The sequence below is a fragment of the Echeneis naucrates genome, chromosome 7 (genome assembly GCF_900963305.1).
Source record: "Echeneis naucrates chromosome 7, fEcheNa1.1, whole genome shotgun sequence".
Lineage (NCBI taxonomy): Eukaryota > Metazoa > Chordata > Actinopteri > Carangiformes > Echeneidae > Echeneis > Echeneis naucrates.
This window is the reverse complement of record NC_042517.1, coordinates 4,915,393-4,933,923: the sequence shown is the minus strand read 5'-3', so window position 1 is coordinate 4,933,923 and position 18,531 is coordinate 4,915,393. Positions and strand designations below refer to the sequence as shown.

The following is an 18,531-nucleotide window of genomic DNA, read 5'->3' as shown; positions in this document are numbered from 1 at the left end:
TACTCCCTCTAGCTAAACAACGGCGCATTGCAATCACACCAAGAGACGCTAACATGATGTTTTGCTAGACGATTTGATATTTATTTATTTTTGTTTTTGGAATAAAAATTCAACAGCAAAAACTGTTATAACTATTCATAAACAAGAGCTAAATAGGAGAGGAATAACAAGAAGAGTAAAAAAAAAAAAAAAAAAAAAAAAAAAAAAAAAGCACTTCCGCGCCTGCCGCTGTTCACTTCCGGTTTACTTCCGGAAGCGCACATTTCAGTCAAAGCTGCAGCCTTTTTCACGATGAAGATCGTCACCTGGAACATTAATGGCATCAGGACTTTCAGAGGAGGCATTAAGCAGGCGCTCGATTCCCTGGGGGCAGATATTATCTGTGTTCAGGAGACGAAGGTGACAAGTAAGTGCTTAGATCAGGATAAAGCGCCAAACGGATGTGTGTGCTAGCAAAGAGCTAAAGTCCCAGTTGTCGCCCACAGGAGACCTGTTGGATGAAAGAACTGCCATCGTTGACGGCTACAACTCCTATTTCAGCTACAGCCGAGGGCGCAGCGGCTATTCAGGTTCATCGCATTATTATAACACTCGATTTTGTGTCTCCCGAAGCTTGAATATGTGGGATTTTCACCGTCATAGTCAATGTGCATAGACAAGGGGACAAGCTTTCTGCAAATGTAATGACTGCCCATTCCTGATGTGCAGGTGTTGCCACTTACTGTAAAGACAGTGCCACCCCCTTCGCCGCTGAGGAGGGTCTCACAGGTTTGCTGACCAACCACCAAGGGGCGATTGGATGTTATGGAGATCACACTAAGTTTTCAGAGGAGGAGCTGCTGCTTTTGGACAATGAAGGACGAGCTGTCATCACACAACACAGAGTCACGTGAGAGAAAAATTAAGATGCCTCTGTGATGTAATCTGTCTAGCAGTTCATTATTCCTGAAGCTAGATATTTTGGCACTTTTTCCCTCCCCCAGGGTTCAAGACAAAGTGCAGACTGTTACTGTTATCAATGTGTACTGTCCACGGGCTGACCCTGAAAAGCCAGAGCGCAAACATTTCAAACTGCAGTTCTACAAGCTGCTGCAGTGTCGGGCTGAGGCTATACTGAAAGGTGGAAGGTGGGTGCTTCAAAAAATATTCTCCAGAAGCAGGAAAAAAAAAGCAAAAACGCAGCTGTGTCCTACTTTTGCATCACACATTTTGCATACGGTCTGTTTTCAAAATTTCAACATTTGTATTGGATTTAGGGTGGGGTGGTGGGGTGGAGAACCTGTTTGAGATCCAGCAGCAGGTGTTGCTGCATTCTGAACAAAAAATTATCTCCAAGTTGTCAAACTCGGAAATCTCGGCTGCTGCACATATTTTATCCCTCAGAAAATGGTGGGAATATGCAAAACATATTTTTCGAATTATATTTGAGAATTAAATGGTTTACTAGCATTGTAACAGCATTGAATTATTCAAATGAAACAATTTTATTTATTTTTTATTTTTATTTTTTTTAAAGCCATGTCATTGTGTGTGGAGATGTAAATACATCTCACCGGCCAATTGACCACTGTGACCCCTGTGATGCCGTAAGTAAACACATTTGCCAAAATGTGAAATTGCCTTTAAACTAAATGACTAATATAAAAATGGCAGAGTGGTGTTTCTGCAAAATGTGCACAGTGTATTGATAGGCCCTACCTACTTTGTTTTTCTCATTATTTAGGATGATTTTGGTAAAAATCCTGGCCGGAAATGGCTGAACCGTTTCCTGCACAGTGGTAAACCAGAAGATGAGACAGGTGAAGGATCTGATGCATCTGCAACAGATCTCAATCATGATGGAAAATTTGTGGACACTTTTCGCCATTTCCACCCAACTCGAATGAATGCCTTCACATGCTGGTCCACTCTCACTGGAGCCCGGCAGACCAACTATGGCACGCGCATTGACTACATATTTGCTGATTGTCAGTTAGTCAGGGATCATTTCGTGGCAGCAGACATCATGCCAGAGGTGGAGGGGTCAGACCACTGTCCTGTATGGGGGCAACTGAGCTGCCCTATTGTGTCCAGCTCCAAGCCTCCACCACTTTGTACTCGCTACCTGCCAGAGTTTGCAGGCAAGCAGCAGAAACTCTCGCGCTTCTTCGTTAAAGTTGGCCAGAAATCAGTCCAGTCAGAGCAAAAGGATGAATTACCTGGATCTCAAGAGGAGGCAGAAAGGAGGGAAAATTTAAACCCAAGTGAAGCTGGAAACATCTGTGGTAAAAAACGGGTTTTAACATCAGATTCTGTTCTCCCTAAGGGGAAAAAGACAAAGACACTAAAGCCACAAGGTAACCTCCTTTCCTTTTTCAAACCTAAATTTACAAATGATGTCACAACAACCGAAGCACCTGTCGAGCTGAGTGAAAAAATACTCAGTCTCGACAGAAAGCCCCCAACACAAAACTCCCAAATAGCATCCACAGATCAAGAGAAGGTGTCCACGGCTACAAACAGAGCTCAGGAACATACGGCGCCAGCTATCTTTGATTCCTCACAGATGTGCACCAGCAGCACCACAGAGACATGTGACAAACGAATGAAGCCAACACCATCAACCTCTCAGCCCGGTAATGGACACTTGAACGCAAACAAAGGGGCATCACTTGTGTTTTGGAAATCAGTGCTTCACGGACCGCCTCAAGCACCCTCCTGCAAGGTCCACAGGGAACCCTGTGTCCTTCGTACTGTAAAAAAAGAGGGACCAAACATGGGCAAACAATTCTTTGTGTGTGGCCGTCCTCAGGGTCATGCCTCTAACGCCGAGGCACGATGTAATTTCTTTGCATGGGTTGAGAAGGGAAAGTGAGATGTGTTATGTTATGGATCATACGTTTTCCTGAAGCAATAGTAACATCCTCTTATTTATACCGTAAAACTGCTACAGTTTTTAATAGGTTGACTTTGTTCTTTGTCAGCTAAATAATAAAAGACACTGGCTTTCTAATACGCTGACTGTGATTCATTGGCTTTAAAGATTTTTTTCTTAAGAGTGAAGCCTCTGAAATGTAAAAATATTAAGCATTATTATGGATTACATTGAATATCCTGAAGTTTTTGAATATTGTTTTTTCAGAACCAGTCTTTTAAACATCTTTACTTTGAATTTAAATTTGCATTTTGGACAAATGCATAACATTGATCAGTTAATTGTGATATTAACAACTTTCCAAGGGTATTAAACAGACGTAGAGGTCTGTAAGGAGGATTGTAAAATTCAGTATTTAACTGTCACTTCCGGACGTGTTGTTGGTTGCTCTTAATTTGTATACTTTACTGAATAATGACTTATTTATTTATTTATGGTCTACCAGGTGGTGATACAACTGAAACTCAGAGCAGATGTGACAAGTAACTTCCCACAGTTTCACCTTTTTTATTTATAAAGCCAGCTGCACAGCCACCAAGTCATCACTGTTTTGTTTGTTTGTTTTTATCGGTATGATTCTTTATTTGTCAGCTTTTAGGGTTGGGTTGGGAAAAAAAGTCGGGAAGAGTCCACATGTGATAATTAGACGGCAGTACTTCATGTGTGATAGTCTAAGAAGTGGGAGGGGCTTCGCTTTAAAAGCGCGCACTTACCACCTCCCTCTTTCCCTCCACCGCCCTCTGCCTCCCATCCAAGCAGCTACCGGAACCGTCAAGGCTCCGTGAAAAGCAGATTTTGACAAGAAACGCATTTTTTGTTTTGTTTTGTTTTTTTTTAACTGCCTCGACCCGACGACGTACCTCTGTCAGCCCACCAGAGGTGAGTACCAGAAGGAGGCGTTTGTAAAGGAAGCGCTCTTCCTTTCCGCCCTGCCATGTGGACCGGACGCAGAGTGTACCATTGATACATGTGCTGAGACACAGCCGAAAGTTTAATCTCTGTTTTAACATCGGTTAACTAATGAGCAAGAATACCGACGGGTGACTTAGCAGTAACTGTATTTTCTGTTCTCCTGGAATATCTCTTGAGTGTTTTTTTTTTTTCAGGTACATGCCTTAAGTGACATGCTGGCAGTGTCCAGTTTAAAAAAAAAAAAATGAGAGGAAAAGGGAAGGGGGGCTCATGACTCATTGAAATGGGAGATTACTGTGGAAAAAAAAAATTGGCATACAGTTTAGTTTAAAAAATAATGTGGAACCCAACCCTGACGACATTGCTATAATGGTGAAGCTCCTTTTTTAGTACAATGAAATGAAACCTTAGCTAAGACAAGTTTAAAAAAAAAAACCCAACATGTGTTCACTCAAGTACAGCAGATCTTAATACCACAGAAAAACACAAATTTCCAGTGTAATGAAATGGGGAACAACAATCATTTTTTTTTTCCAAGAAGGGATATCTAGGTTCAGTGGTGCCTCATTCATTATAATACATCATGAGAAAACACAAAGAAATGCTAAAAACTTATTTACAAACACGCTTAATATGTGATACTTATGTCATACTTTCAGGGTATATGTCATGGTCAGATAAACGTGGGTGTTTCTGGGCTGGGAAGGCAACACCCTTGTCTCAGTTGGTTCGGACTTTATCATCTAACCCAGGGGTGAGCAATAATTTTTTCCATGGGGCCACATGAGAACCAGAAAATATTATGGAGGGCCAGACCAAACGGCTGAACTAAATTCTACATAATATTAATTGTATTTCTTTATTGAAAAAAGAAGTAAATTGTGTTTTTTGATATTTTGGTAAGACTGGTAAGAGTGTATGTTATGAGTAGTAAAAAATGAGAGGTTTTCTCAGGAAAAATTGTCACTTCACGTTGCAGCTGAAGCTCCAGATTTCCCACAATGCCCTTGTCACGGTTCGCCAGGACAGCGGGACTTTTTCAAATGCTTATTTTTTTTCTGGACATATTAGTGCTGCAGAGTCCACCAAGCTTTCTTTGACGGACTCCCCCTCCACGAATGGCTTTGTGGGCTATCACAAAGCTGGTCTTGGTTCCTTGCTGCTTTTGTAGCTTAGCTACCAAAGCTTCCGATATCCACGCCGTTTCAGCATCTGTCAAGTTTTTACAATTCTCTGCATGTTTTGTCTCATAATGTCGACTCAAATTGTAATTCTTAAACACGGCAATCTGGTCTCCGCAAACCAAGCACACTGCTTTACCTCTGGCTTCTGTAAATAAATAACTGGCAGTCCATGTTTTGTTGAAAGCCCTGCATTCGGCATCTACCTTTCTTTTTTAGTAGACATTTTGGGGGCTAAAGTCATCGTGTGACCTGCTTGCAACAACATCAATTCAGTAACGTGCATTGCCTTATGTACCTGTACGTGCTGTAATAAAAACACAACTTCAAAATAAAAGCAATGCACATTCCAGTCCATGCATGAGGTAATATAAGAAAATTCCTGTTAACCTTGTGCGGGCTGCCAGAGTCAACCAAAGAGCCGCATGCGGCCCAGGTCTGATCTAACGGAAATGTCATCTCTGAGAATTGAATGGCATTTAAAGTTTAATAACTAAACACCAGTTTCTGTTGTAAGTTGTTTTGTTGTTGTTTGTTCAAGACATCTTCTATGCTGGACCGAATTTTCTTTTATGTTGTTTAAACCCAGAGATCGCTATATTTTATGTGCCATGTTGGATGAAATATTAAATTCTACTGTTACACATCAGCTGATCTTTTTTCTGTTTGTTTTGGATCAGGCAGAGGATAATTTGTAACCACGCACAGTCTTTCCACTCTTAACAGGGCTCACATGTTGCCAATCTTAAAAAAAAAGCTCTTAACTCCTAAGCTAATTACCATCCCTGACATCCAGCAGGATGCAAACTGTCATTGAGTATCCACCCGTTCAGTAACAAAGCCCACCTCACATGACAGCCATTTCTCTGTCCCTCCTAATTCGCATACTCATTCGTGACATGGTAATTAGTCTCCAGTGTGATCACCAGAACAGAACCCCTGTTGCTTTAACATGTTCCTGGGATTACTTATAGTGTTCAATGGCAGACTGTCTGAAACCTGCAGGCAATTTATTTCCATAGTTAAGGCTTTCGTGTCATTGACACCATTTCCAGAGTAGGCACATGTTGAGCAGATCCCTAAGGTGTCTTTGTAACTGTTATACTACCTGTAACTGGTTAAAGGAAGGGTTAAATATGGGTGTTCCCATTTCCCGCTTACTCCCTCCCAGCTCGTAATCTGCCTCACTCTCTCCTCTCTTCACTACCAAGGAGCTTTGGAGAGACTCATAAGAACAGAGGTATACAAAAACACTGGCAGCTGAAAATTGAGTGCATTTTTCCAGGGAGTTATCATTTCCATATACAAAAGACACAATTAGGCTTCATCAGCAGGGTAAGTTGCACACAATGGTGTGCTTTTTTTTTTTTTTTTTTTCCTTGAGTTTCATATGTTGAGAGAAGAAAAGGGAAGGGCTATCAATACTGAGCTGGTCTTGCGTCAGACAAGAACCATGTGGTAGCCTACTATAACCCTGGTAAAGCCATCTATTGTGTTAAACTTAGCTTGTGCTGCTCATTGATGAGTGAGTTTTATAGATTAATTCATGCATTGCATGAATATACTTTCATAATGACATGACATTGTGCACATTGTAAACAGCATCAGACTTGGTTGTTGGGAAAAATTAGTGTATAAATAAGTGGAAAGTGAATGAGCATGTTTTCTTTTCATTACACTTTTCTGCATTTTTTTTCTTTTTCCATCAAGTAAGAGTGACCCTCATTACTGATAAAATATCTAAGACAGATGTAGTTTCTAGTTAACTAGGTTTGTCTAGTTTCTTTACCTCACCCCTATTAAATTTCAAAATTGGCTTGTTACTAAGTAAGGAACATAATTCGTCCTTCCAAACTTCCATTTTATTTTAGCTAAATGACAAAATATTCCTGAGATTCAGTCTTTTCTTTTCTGGTTGTGTGTGTTGGCCATGGCCCATGGGAAAGTCATCAGGTCCATAGCTAAAGAAAGTTTCTCCAACCAAACTTGACCTGAGGCCAGCATGCAGGGAAAGAGCTACTCTGTATTTAGACTAAATAGCACCATTTACACAGGAACCCTTTGTTTGTCTCTGTGGCTAACTGCTATCAACCGCCAAATTGTGTGGATTATTGTGCTTCAACAGGCACGTAGAAGGAGCGTAGGAATGTTAAAAAAAAAAAAAAAAAAATCCAGCTTTGTGGAAAACTCTTCAGGAATGGCGCAACGTAGTGCGAGTGTGTCCTTGGGGTCAAATGTGAAAATCCTGAGGGCAGCCTGACCCACAGAGAGGGGACGTATCCCATGACCCCATTGAAGGAGCACAGACCTACTCTCATTCCCAGAGTTCTTCCATGCCAGCTTTGTGTGGCCCACGGCAGATTAGAGCAACACAAGTCCTCTGACAACATTTGTTATTTAAAGCCTTTAATGTTACACAAAGGTTTAAATGGACTCAACTTCTGCTGGAATTTTGTTTTGCCACCTACCATAGTTTTTGTTGTTGTTGTTGTTGTTTGTTGTTTGTTTTTTGTTTTTTACCCGCATATCTGAAGTCCATGGCAGGATTCCAAAATAAAACTGTGGCTCGGAATTTTTGCATGCAAAAGGGAAAAAAAAGAAATATGATAAATGCAAGAATCTTGTTGTATTTGGCAAGTAGGATGAATTACAGTGGTGTGTCTCAAGATTTTATAAATAGATCTGCCCTTTTGTGGCCACATAGCAATTTCTGTTTGTATTGCAATAGTCATATCCACCGTTTATGGTTTATACAGCCACCCCTCTATGGAAGTGCAAATAACTAGTATGTTTACCTTGAAGAAGCCCAGGGCATTTAAACACCTCCTGCCTGTGCCACTGTTACCTTAAGAATAATGACTGTACTATAGAAAACTCAGTATTTCCATCTCACTGGAGCATGATGAAATTTCCTGAGAAGTGGCATTCCAAGGTCTTGTCCAACTTGTGACAAGTTAAGACAGGATTTCAGAAAAGTGATGCATGCAGAAGCAATATAAAGCAATTGCTAATACATCCTGAGGTGAGCATTTCCCCCCTTTTTTTAACAATGGAAGTTCGGCAAGATCTTTGTCTGAGGTGGGGTGGAAAAATAACCCACAGCTGGCCTTAAACTTCCTCAGTGCTTCAACAATAAACAAATTAGTTGGAGATTTGGTAAGTGAGTATTTCACAAATTAAGCCATCGTTATATGTTCTCTTCCAGAGAAATTTCAAGAGCATTATTTTCATCCACCAAATATATCTAAAGAGTCTCTCCAATTAAAACCTCAACCAACCGAAATGGAACTTCAGAAGATGAATGGACACAGCAAGGATGAAGGGTAAATGAACATCAATGATTGTTACGTCTGTTACGTCACGGTAAAGCTGCTGTATTCTAATATTTTCCTCTTTTGTAGATTTGATGGGCTGGATGCCTTGGCTGAACATGAAGAATTTCTACCACATAAAACTGGTGGCAAGAAAGAAAGCCACTTTACAGATGTGTGTAGTTTTTTTCTTAATCACGTGTATGTTGTGTTGCTGGGCTAAAATCAGACACAATAAATACTTTTGTGATTTGTGTTACATCTCTTTCTGCAGTTCGTGGGAAAGACTTCATTTGGCATGTCCATCTTTAACCTCAGTAACGCCATCATGGGCAGTGGAATCCTGGGACTGGCTTTTGCAATGTCCAACACTGGGATCATTCTGTTTGTGTAAGTATGCATCCCAAACATGTATGCGCCTGGTGGTATTATTGTATAATTATGTGTTTGCTTATGTTTGTATCTAACAAAGTCAATATATGACCTCGCTCAGATCACTAGTCCCTTAAATTACAATACTGTCCTCTCTTGTGCAAAGAGGACAAACTATATTCAGTTCCCTGTGATTTCTAGTATATTTAGTATTTGGGCAAAGCCAAATTTGCACTCTCCTTGTGGTTGTGAAGATAGGGTGTTTGGCATGTGTGTTTCAGTTTATGAGTTGTGGACCGACTCAGTGGAGATGTTTGTAAAATGAGGTCATTTTGGCCATGTCTTAATGGCTCTCCTCTGCTCTTTATCTTTCATTCAAAGATGGCTTTTCCATGACTAAATTGTTTTTATGTATGTTTTATTTCATTTAGTATAAATTTTAATGATTTTATGTATTTCTACTGTGTCTAGCTTCCTAATTGTAATGTTTTTTTTTTTTGTCCCTTTCCAGAAAAGTGGCCTATGAATAAATCACAAAATGGTTTTTAGTTATTTAAATATCAAGTTATTTATGAGTAAAATTGAAGTTTGCGTTAATAGATGGTGCTTGGATATGATCGATAGAAGGCCCTTATAAGGGTACAAGTAGGACCACAGGGGTGTGTATACAGTCTGTCTGACTGTGTGTGTTTGTTAGCACAGGTATGTGTGGCGGCGGGGGTATGAGCCCTGTGCTGAATACATGTGTCTCTGTCTATCCGTACCTGTGTGAGCCACAGGTGTAAACCTGTAAACACAACCGTGACAACTGGATAAATCCTGATCTGTCACAATGTGCATTAGAGCTCATACACATGCAGCTTCTCTAAATCAGATTTGAGTAGTTAAATATAGACGCCAGTGACCTGATCCAAGACTTCAAGCCTGCTTGGATCAGTCCTGTGCTATGTGGCGGAGGAGAGGAGGCGGAGAGCGGCCGGAGAGCCGGCTCTCTTGTGCTGGTGGAAAAAAACCCAATTGCTTATCAACATAATTTAGTTTCTGAAGAAGAACCGGTACATTTCCCATCTCTTTGTTTTTTCAGTCACTGATCACACTTTGAATTAAAATACTGTCCAAGCTACCAGAACACACTAACGACAACAGATATCGTTTGGTTTTGTGCCTTTCAGAATCCTGTTGGTGTTCATTGCCATTCTGTCTGCATATTCAATTCACCTCATGTTGAAAAGTGCTGGGGTTGTTGGTAAGTAATGATTAGACTAACATACTGTAGCATGTGTATCTACGGAGGCATTTCCGTAATACAATTCATCACACTCTTAACACAATGTTTATGACTTTCCAGGGATCCGAGCTTATGAGCAGCTGGGAAATCGGGCTTTTGGCCCTCCAGGAAAAATGCTGGCAGCCTGTGTCATTACAATACACAACATTGGAGGTATTGCCAGTAATTGTTATTCATATCAAATATCTGTTCGTGAATGTGTGTATTTGATGGGAATAGGTTACACAATATTAATACTTTTTTTTTCTTTTTTCTTTTTTTAAGCTATGTCCAGCTATCTCTTCATCATCAAGTCTGAGCTCCCGCTGGTCATTCAAGCTTTCCTTCGTACTCAAGAAGTTAGCAAGTGTGTGCAATTCTTTGTTTGATTCAGACACAGTTCAGTAGTTTCAGTTTTTAGTTTTGTGGAGTACTGATTTTTTTTTTTCATCTCTGTCTGACTGTTTCTTAGCGAGTGGTACTTGAATGGAAACTACTTGATCATCATTGTTAGTGCTTTCATCATCCTTCCTCTAGCAATCATGAAACAACTTGGTATGTCTTTCATTCTGTCAGAGCATTTTTATTTATTTATTTATTTTTAAGTTCTCCTTACTCTCCCATGTAGACTACATGTTTTTGTTGCTTTTACTGTCCTATCATGAAATCAACTATTATCTATTACTGTAATCCGTCTTCTGTCTGTAGCCATAAATCATTTTGCTTCATCCTGATGTCTTTGTGAACTAGGTTACCTGGGATACACGAGTGGTTTCTCCCTCTCATGTATGGTCTTCTTCCTCATTTCGGTCAGTCAGAGAAAAGGCCGTCAAAGATACAAACAATATAACCCACTGCTCCTTCATGAAATATTTATTTTTCAATGGGTGTGACTCCACAGGTTATTTACAAGAAATTTAACACTCCATGTCCACTTGCACATCACAACATGAGTACGTTTGCTGTCGATAACGGAACAGCAGTCTGCAAGGCCAAGTTTTTTACTGTCAACTCTCAGGTTAGTGGGGAACAAGCTTTTCCACGTCACCCGTGTTCAGTTTTCTATTTCTTAGCACAGCAAATTTACTGCCTCGTGTTTTACAGCAGAGCTGGTCGTGTCAACAGCAGTGGTAGATATACAACAAGTGATTAATCATAGGTTATTCACTGACCCTTGGTGTGTTTGCTTTCAGACTGCATATACCATCCCTATTCTGGCCTTTGCTTTCGTCTGTCACCCAGAGGTGCTGCCAATCTACACTGAGTTACGAGAGTAAGTTCGAGCGTCATCATTATCCTTGAATTAATATACATCGTTTTTTAATTGGACGTGAAGAAAATTGTGCAAAAAGCTGTACAGATAATCACCTTCTGCCGACATGTCACCCACAGTGCCAGCAAGAAACGTATGCAGCGTGTCGCCAACATCTCCATCATGGCCATGTTTTTCATGTACCTGGTGACGGCAATTTTTGGTTACCTCACCTTCTACGGTAAGTTAACGCTTTACCTCTCAAACTCAAAGGTCACTTTGTTCATGCTGTTGTGGATGGCAAGGCTCTCAAATAAATGACTCGCTTGTGCCCGGAGCCAGTATACATTCTCCAGTGTTGCAAATGAGACGCTGTAGGTCAACGGGTGTCGGTTTCTCTCTGGGTAGATTCTGTGGAGTCAGAGCTGCTTCACACTTACAGTCGCATCGGCCCCCATGATGTCCTGATTCTCTGCGTGCGCCTGGCTGTGCTGATGGCCGTCACTCTGACTGTACCTGTGGTTCTCTTCCCGGTAAGATTTCCATCATGTTAGTTGGGTGACAATATACGATTATATTTTTATATCAACAACAGGAGGGATAAAATGCTTATTATTTTACATTGATTCTTAAAAGGAGGGTCATGAACTGAGTGAATATGTTAAAAAATATGAAACATCCTTGTAAAAACGTTTATTTAGATTAAATAAATGATAAGCCATTGTGGCGGCTGAAGTCTGAATGAGTGGGGCTAACGTAGTCTCAGCTCCTGGACCCTTTTTCTGTTTCTACTTCAGTTATGTGTTATCTGTATGGAGCCATTTCAGTATTTCAGCCACTAGAGATAGTATCAGTTTTTAAGAACCAGTGAAAAACATCCTGCACGTTTGAACATTTGGCCTCTTTCATGGGTGGTAGAAGATACCTACAAAACTCTTCGCTGGTGTTGCTTCACTATCACTATCAGCTATCAGAGACACACATCAGCAGCTTCTCAACATCCTCTTTTTCCTGTTGGTAACAAGATCAGCCTTTACGTTTATACAGGTTTTTTTTAGTTTTTTTGTTTTAATTGACCTGTTTCTTCATTTACTTCATCCTTTCCTTTACAGATCCGCAGAGCTTTGATGCAGATCCTGTTCCCCGACAAGCCTTTCCACTGGGCCCGACACATCACCATCGCATTATGTCTCATCTTCGTGGTCAATCTACTTGTCATCTTTGTGCCCAGCATTCGCGACATCTTTGGCCTCATTGGTATGAGTAAACAGAGCGAAATGCTTTCAATGATTTTCTATTACTACAATTATATAATCTGCAACGTCTCCGGTGCAACTCCTTAAATAATCTCTCTTTATCTCTCTTCTCCACCTTTAATTTTCAGGAGCCACATCTGCCCCCAGTCTCATCTTCATCCTGCCTGGAATATTCTACATCCGGATTATTCCTGAAGACCAGGAGCCTTTTCTGTCCAGACCTAAGATTCAGGTACAAGTTCCTTCAGCTATGTAGGCAACTTTGAATTGATTTTGGTGATTTATCGCTCAAAGAGTAATTTTAAATGTGTTGCTGGCTAAGATATTGTTTTCTTTCTTTTCACTCCTGCAGGCCGCATGTTTTGCTGCACTGGGATTTGCTTTTATGGTGATGAGTTTGTCTTTTATTATCATTGACTGGGCATCTGGACGCTCTGGAAGTGTCGGTGGGCACTAGCTGCCATGACTGAGCCCAAACACATTGAAAAGAAAGCCAACCAAAGATCCCTGTCACTAAATTACCCTTAATCTGCTGAGTTCTCATCCAATGCACTAAAACATGGCTGCAAAAGACGAAGGCCATGTGAAGGAACTTTGCCTACAATCAAAACAAACAAACCAAAAAATTAAAAATATAACAATAAATCAGGCGTTTTGAGGTGTGAGGGGCAGGAAAAGGTCCTATAATGGAGGAGAAAGCACGGACATATGAGAATCCAGAGCAAATAGTTCTGACTGAAAGAAACCTGTGTCACCGGTCCCAGTACAGATTGTTTTGTACGCATTACAAATGCAACAGGCAGGCAAGAAGTAACAGCATTCAGGATGAATGGGAACAACATGACTCAAATGGAAATCCCATTTTAGAGCATGGATACGTTGATATGAGTTCCCTGGAATAGCTCAGTCACTGCCAACGTCCACCAAATCTACTTTTCAACCATCTCAGAGTTTATGTGGTGGAAATTTGTCAAGGTAAATCATACCTTTTTTGCGAGAGTTTGGTTGCTATCAAACAAAATGACGCATTTTAAATGTTTTTAAACAAGTCCAAATTTTTAATTTCTCATCTTTACAAATTAAGTGAAATTGTCAGTAAAAAACAATGTTTTTATGACTTTGTGCACGAATAATTCATCTGTTCAATGTAAAAGTTTAATATATTCCGAGACCTGATTATGGTAAAAGATTTGTTTGTCTAAAGCTGAGTCCAAGGTAACCTTTCCGTAAGGGATTCGAAGGAGATGGTGCAGTTTGTGTGGCTTTGCTGCTATTCACAAAAGCCAGACAGTTAACTGACAACCACATTCATAAAAAGCCACAGATAGATGGTTCATCCATTTTCTTATATTTCTATAAATCCCTGGAAACATCCAAAGCTAAAAACCAAAGGATATTTATTTTGTCACATTAAGATGGGATGTACCCCACTATTTTTATTTTTTATTTGACATTTGATTGACCTGGCCAACAAAGGCCAGCTATAGTTTGTGCATATGACAATCCAGTGTTAAAAATATTTTGTCAGCACTCCCGGAAATTTACAGAAATTAAGTTAAAATGAATGGATGTTTTTCTTTCGTTTTGTTCAAAATGTTCTGTTAAGTTAACTTGATTGTTCTTATCTGTCAATAAAATATATCTTTCATTTGTACAAATGTAATGAGCTTCTTTTTAATTTGTCATGTTCACGTTCAGTGTGAAGCTATAGAATAGAATAGAATATATAGAATAAGTCACACTGCACTGCCTCCCTCTAAAAATGGAAGTAACACATTCATTTGTGCTCTGAAAGAAGAAAAGTGGGGGTTAGAGAAGTGCGGTTGCTCATTTCCTGCTTTGAAATGATGTGTGCTCAGAACAGAGAAGAGAAACTTCCTTGACTGTAGTGCTTTTTAGTCTGGCAGAGTACGCAAGGACGCTTTTTCAAATGCTCTAATACATTCTTTTGAGCTATAGCCAAGAGTTTCATCATCGGACCATGAGCCGTGGATCTAAATCCAGAACGGAGAGTGCCCATAGCTCTCTACTGAGTCTGCAGGAGAATGACAAGTTGGAGGACCTGCTGGGCAGAAGGTGTGCTGTAAGTTCTTGAAGGAGTGTGCCCTCTGTGGGCATGATGTTATTCTCTGCCAGCCCTGTCTTGTCTCCTTTTTGATAAAAGTGTCTCGTAAAAGCAAAAGATACAGGTTTTCATGGTAGTCTCGGTTTTTCTTGCCACATAAAAAATTCACCAGTTTTAGCCCTTTAGACTTCAGTCTCTGTTTTGCCTCCTGAATTTAGCTCTTTGATAGTTGAAGCCTCCATTCGTAACATTCACACTTTATGTTCAACTTCACCCATTTGTGTCATTTGTTTTATCTGCTTACTTCTTGCTTTTTGTATAGATGAATTTGAATTCAAGTCCTATTTTATTATACATACTCTGCTGGGCGTCAATGCCAATGCTGTTAAAAAAAAAGTTGCTGACATTAGGTCATCAAAAAGGAGGTAGCTGAATCAGGAAATGGTGGCTGAGCCATTTCTTCCTCTGTCAGAATCAGACAGTCTCCCTGGGCCTAGTTTTAATGCAGAGCAGAAGTTGTGACTTTTTGTGACTCTTTCACTCGCCGAGGTTTACACTCGTGTTGTTGTGTTGTGTTGTGTTGTTGTGCAAACAACAACACAACTCTAATGTGAACCACATTGGTTTCAGAGATGCATACACTTGCCAGGGATGATTAAGAATATCGCCTCAAAATGTCACATTTACATGTGGTGGCAATAAAATGCTCTATCTATCAGGCCTGTCGGCGCTGAGCTGTCTTCAATGATTGTCTTGTCTCTGTGTTCAGTCCATGGCCACCGCAGTAGCCCAGCTGCTCATGGCTCTGCCTCACAGTCCATCCACATGGAGGCTGCAGCACACCGGGGTGGTGTGCTTCGTCAAAGACAATCCTCAGCGCTCCTACTTCATACGAATGTTCGATTTGAAGGTAATCTCTTGCAAAGCGGTGTCCAAATATTTCACTACAAGGCAAAGCAAGAATATTCAGGGCCTTATTCGGACTCTGTGCTATGCTGACCTTCAGTAGACAATATTTTTATTTTGTTTTTTCCCCACAGGCAGGGCGGCAGGTTTGGGAGCAAGAACTCTACAACCAAATTGTTTATTCTGCACCCGAGTCTTACTTTCATACATTTGCTGCAGATGTAAGCAAACCCTCCCTCCACCTTTTCCTGCAGCTTTGATCACTGCCTAGTTATCTGTTTAAAAATGAAAATAAAAGATTGTGATAAAAATCATCACAAGGACACAAACCTTTGAAATTCTGTCTAAGAGACCAACGCTTTTGACTGTATGTTCATTCGTTACAAGGACTGTCAAGTGGGACTGAACTTTGCAGAGCAACAGGAAGCAGAGGCCTTCCGAAGTGCTGTTGAAGAGAAAATCAACCAAAGAAACAACCGTCAAGGTCAGCAAGGTGTTAGCCAATACTTTCACATTTAATTTTAGACTTAAAAAACCCCAAACCGCATATGTTTGTCACTAGAACATGTTTTTACAAATGTTCTTGAGACAATGTATTATTTAATATACGCAATCGATTTAATGGATTTGGCTAAATTCTCATTATTTTTTAAGCAATGCAGAGTGAAGATAAGTCATTTCTGTTTAAAGTCTGTATAACTCATGTATGTATTGTTTCGGGGAGATTATGGTGCAGGAAAGTCATGCAAATTAGCTTATCTTTCCTCTTTGTTGTTGACAGACAAGAAACAGCGCCCCCTGCCACCTAGTGGTAAGGTAGTTATTAACAAGAAAGCAATGTACTGCTGTATTCTCGTGTGTTGCAAGAGTATTTATAGATCTTTCCTCTTTTCTCGTCACTCTAGACAGAGGTTCCCTGCCTCCCCTTCCATCTGAAAAAGGTTTGTGACTAATTTTCCTCAACATTTCTCCATTATAGCTCCACTCTTACTACCACCTCAGGTTAATTTCCAATTTGTAATCTCTCAACTTGCATCTCCCCCGAAGCGTCCCATGGCCCTGGATCTTTTCCCATGGCTACAGTGGACATACAGAATCCAGATATCCAGTCCTCACGCTATCGCTCAATCACCACAGCACCTCTGAGCAGCAAAGAAAAGAAGAAGGAGAAGAAGAGCAAGAAAAAGGGCCCCAAACTCTCCAAAGCAGATATAGGAGCACCCAGTGGATTTAAGTGAGTGTTGGGATTAGTTCAAAAGATGCCTCCGTTTTCAGGCAGAGACATGGCTCATTTTTTTATTTTTCTTTTGGAAGATGTTATCTGCAATTTTATCCAAGTGTAACTGTTTTTGCACTTTGGTTTGCTTTCACATCAGGCATGTCGGTCATTTCGGACGGGATCTCAACAATGCTGACCCTGATCTGCTGAAGCTGCTGTCCCAAGCCGGCATCAGTGAGGCAGACATGAGGGATGAAAAAACCTCTCAGCTCATCTATAATGTCATCGAACAGTCTGGCGGCATGGAGGCAGTCAAACGGGAGCTGAACAGTGGAGGTGAGATGGCACCATTTTCTACCAACGTATCAATCTCACTGCGCAGTGCAGCCGAGCGTGAGGGTGTGAAGCTGGGGCTGAATTGTGATGAATATCTTCTTCTACTGCATTGCAGTTTCTGGACCTCCACCCCCTCCACCTGGCAGACAAGGGCCCCTGCCTCCACTGCCAGGCTCCAATCACTCCGCCCCGACCCCTCCTCCTCCACGAGGTCGATCCGGCCCTCTGCCGCCCATCCCGGGCCAGTCCCCACGGGGCAGCCCATCCCCTCAGCCACCTCGTGGAGGCTTGCCCCCTCCGCCCCCTCCAGCAAACAGAGGTGGACCCCCACCACCGCCGCCCTCCGCACACGGTGGGACATCTCACTTCCCTCCTGCCTCAACTCATGTGTCCTCCCACAACCCGCCACCTCCTCCGTCAAGCCATCATTTCCCACCTCCTCCAGTCCCATCTGCACCCAACAGAGGAGGAGGAGGAGGAGGAGGAGGACCTCCACCTCCACCTCCTCCTCCGCCCCCTCCTCCTCCACCTCAGGCCACTATGTCGACTGATTTCCCACCGCCTCCCCGCTCATCTGCAGTAGCACCACCGATTGCATCCTCTGGAGGAGGAGACAGCAGAGGAGCCCTGCTTGATCAAATCCGACTGGGGAAGAAGCTCAGAAATGTAAACCAATTTTACTTTTTTACTTTCCTCCAACACACGTGATATAATCAATACACAGGTCTTAATTATCTTGCTGGGATGTCATCACTCACATTTGTCTTGTGGATAATGATGTTTAAATGTCAACCTGCTGTACTGGTGTGTGTTATAGGTGACAGATAATCCCGATCCACCTCCATCAGCATCTCCAGCATCAGGCGAGGGCATCGTTGGTGCTCTCATGATGGTCATGCAGAAGAGGAGTAAAGTCATCCATTCCTCTGGTAAATATTAGACGTTATTACCATCTTCACACATCAAGAGAAAATGTTCATTAAAAAAAAAAAAAAAACCCAACCATTTCATATTTGTGTGCTTGTTTCAGATGAAAGTGAAGATGAGGGTGGAGATGAAGATGAAGATGATGACGAATGGGACGACTGATGAGGTTTTTGTTTTTGCAAAATGTTTGTTTTGAAAGCAGGTTAAATTAAAGGTAAAGGACCGTAACGTAGGCACTCAAGAGAAGTCTGAAATGTTTATATATTTGTTCAAACATTTCCAGTGTAGGGTTGATCAGCAAACAGCACTGTGTTACTCATAAAGGTGAAAGGTGGCTCTGACTGGAAAATAATTTTGTTCCTTGTGCCTCCAATAAAAGGACCATTAAAAAAAAAAAAAAAAAAAAATACATACAGCTCATGACAGAACAGCACCAGTCAAATACTAAATCTAAGCCAGTTTCTTTTTTCCAGGCTTTTTTTTTTTTTTTTTTTTTTTTTGGTAAGAACATACTGTACATGGAAATTATCTTCCTGTATCATTTTCTCATACAACTGTGCAAAGATTTCCCAAATTCCCTGGAACACCGCCACCGACAAAGTGCATCACTGGA

At 41.1% G+C, this 18,531-nt stretch overlaps 3 protein-coding genes across 5 annotated transcripts; all 3 read left to right on the top strand.

Annotated features, from left to right (window-relative positions):
- Positions 1-252: 252 nt before the first annotated feature.
- apex2 (APEX nuclease (apurinic/apyrimidinic endonuclease) 2) lies at positions 253-2,992 on the top strand. The gene is made up of 6 exons (XM_029506224.1): positions 253-406; positions 486-569; positions 709-889; positions 984-1,127; positions 1,517-1,586; positions 1,724-2,992. The coding sequence occupies exons 1-6, from the start codon at positions 292-294 to the stop codon at positions 2,852-2,854; spliced, it is 1,725 nt and encodes a 574-aa protein (XP_029362084.1). The 5' UTR covers positions 253-291; the 3' UTR covers positions 2,855-2,992.
- Positions 2,993-3,658: 666 nt separating this feature from the next.
- Positions 3,659-14,128, top strand: LOC115046095 (sodium-coupled neutral amino acid transporter 3-like). 2 transcript variants are annotated; one of them, XM_029506226.1, is made up of 16 exons: positions 3,659-3,793; positions 8,213-8,330; positions 8,409-8,493; positions 8,593-8,708; positions 9,863-9,936; positions 10,039-10,131; positions 10,243-10,324; positions 10,430-10,512; positions 10,708-10,766; positions 10,859-10,975; positions 11,151-11,230; positions 11,350-11,450; positions 11,618-11,742; positions 12,322-12,466; positions 12,594-12,697; positions 12,818-14,128. In XM_029506226.1, exons 2-16 carry the CDS (start codon positions 8,290-8,292, stop codon positions 12,920-12,922), a joined length of 1,410 nt encoding a protein of 469 aa, XP_029362086.1. In that variant the 5' UTR covers positions 3,659-3,793; positions 8,213-8,289; the 3' UTR covers positions 12,923-14,128. The 2 variants fall into 2 exon arrangements, with proteins under 2 accessions (XP_029362086.1, XP_029362085.1); XM_029506225.1 differs by lacking the exon at positions 3,659-3,793 and adding an exon at positions 6,185-6,342.
- A 187-nt stretch (positions 14,129-14,315) lies between these two features.
- On the top strand, positions 14,316-18,388 carry LOC115045767 (wiskott-Aldrich syndrome protein-like). Of its 2 annotated transcripts, none has more exons than XM_029505636.1 (11): positions 14,316-14,548; positions 15,300-15,440; positions 15,571-15,657; positions 15,824-15,920; positions 16,218-16,247; positions 16,342-16,377; positions 16,484-16,670; positions 16,813-16,991; positions 17,107-17,657; positions 17,809-17,920; positions 18,022-18,388. In XM_029505636.1, the coding sequence occupies exons 1-11, from the start codon at positions 14,447-14,449 to the stop codon at positions 18,078-18,080; spliced, it is 1,581 nt and encodes a 526-aa protein (XP_029361496.1). In that variant the 5' UTR covers positions 14,316-14,446; the 3' UTR covers positions 18,081-18,388. The 2 variants fall into 2 exon arrangements, with proteins under 2 accessions (XP_029361496.1, XP_029361497.1); XM_029505637.1 differs by having other exon boundaries at positions 14,408-14,541.
- Positions 18,389-18,531: the final 143 nt, after the last annotated feature.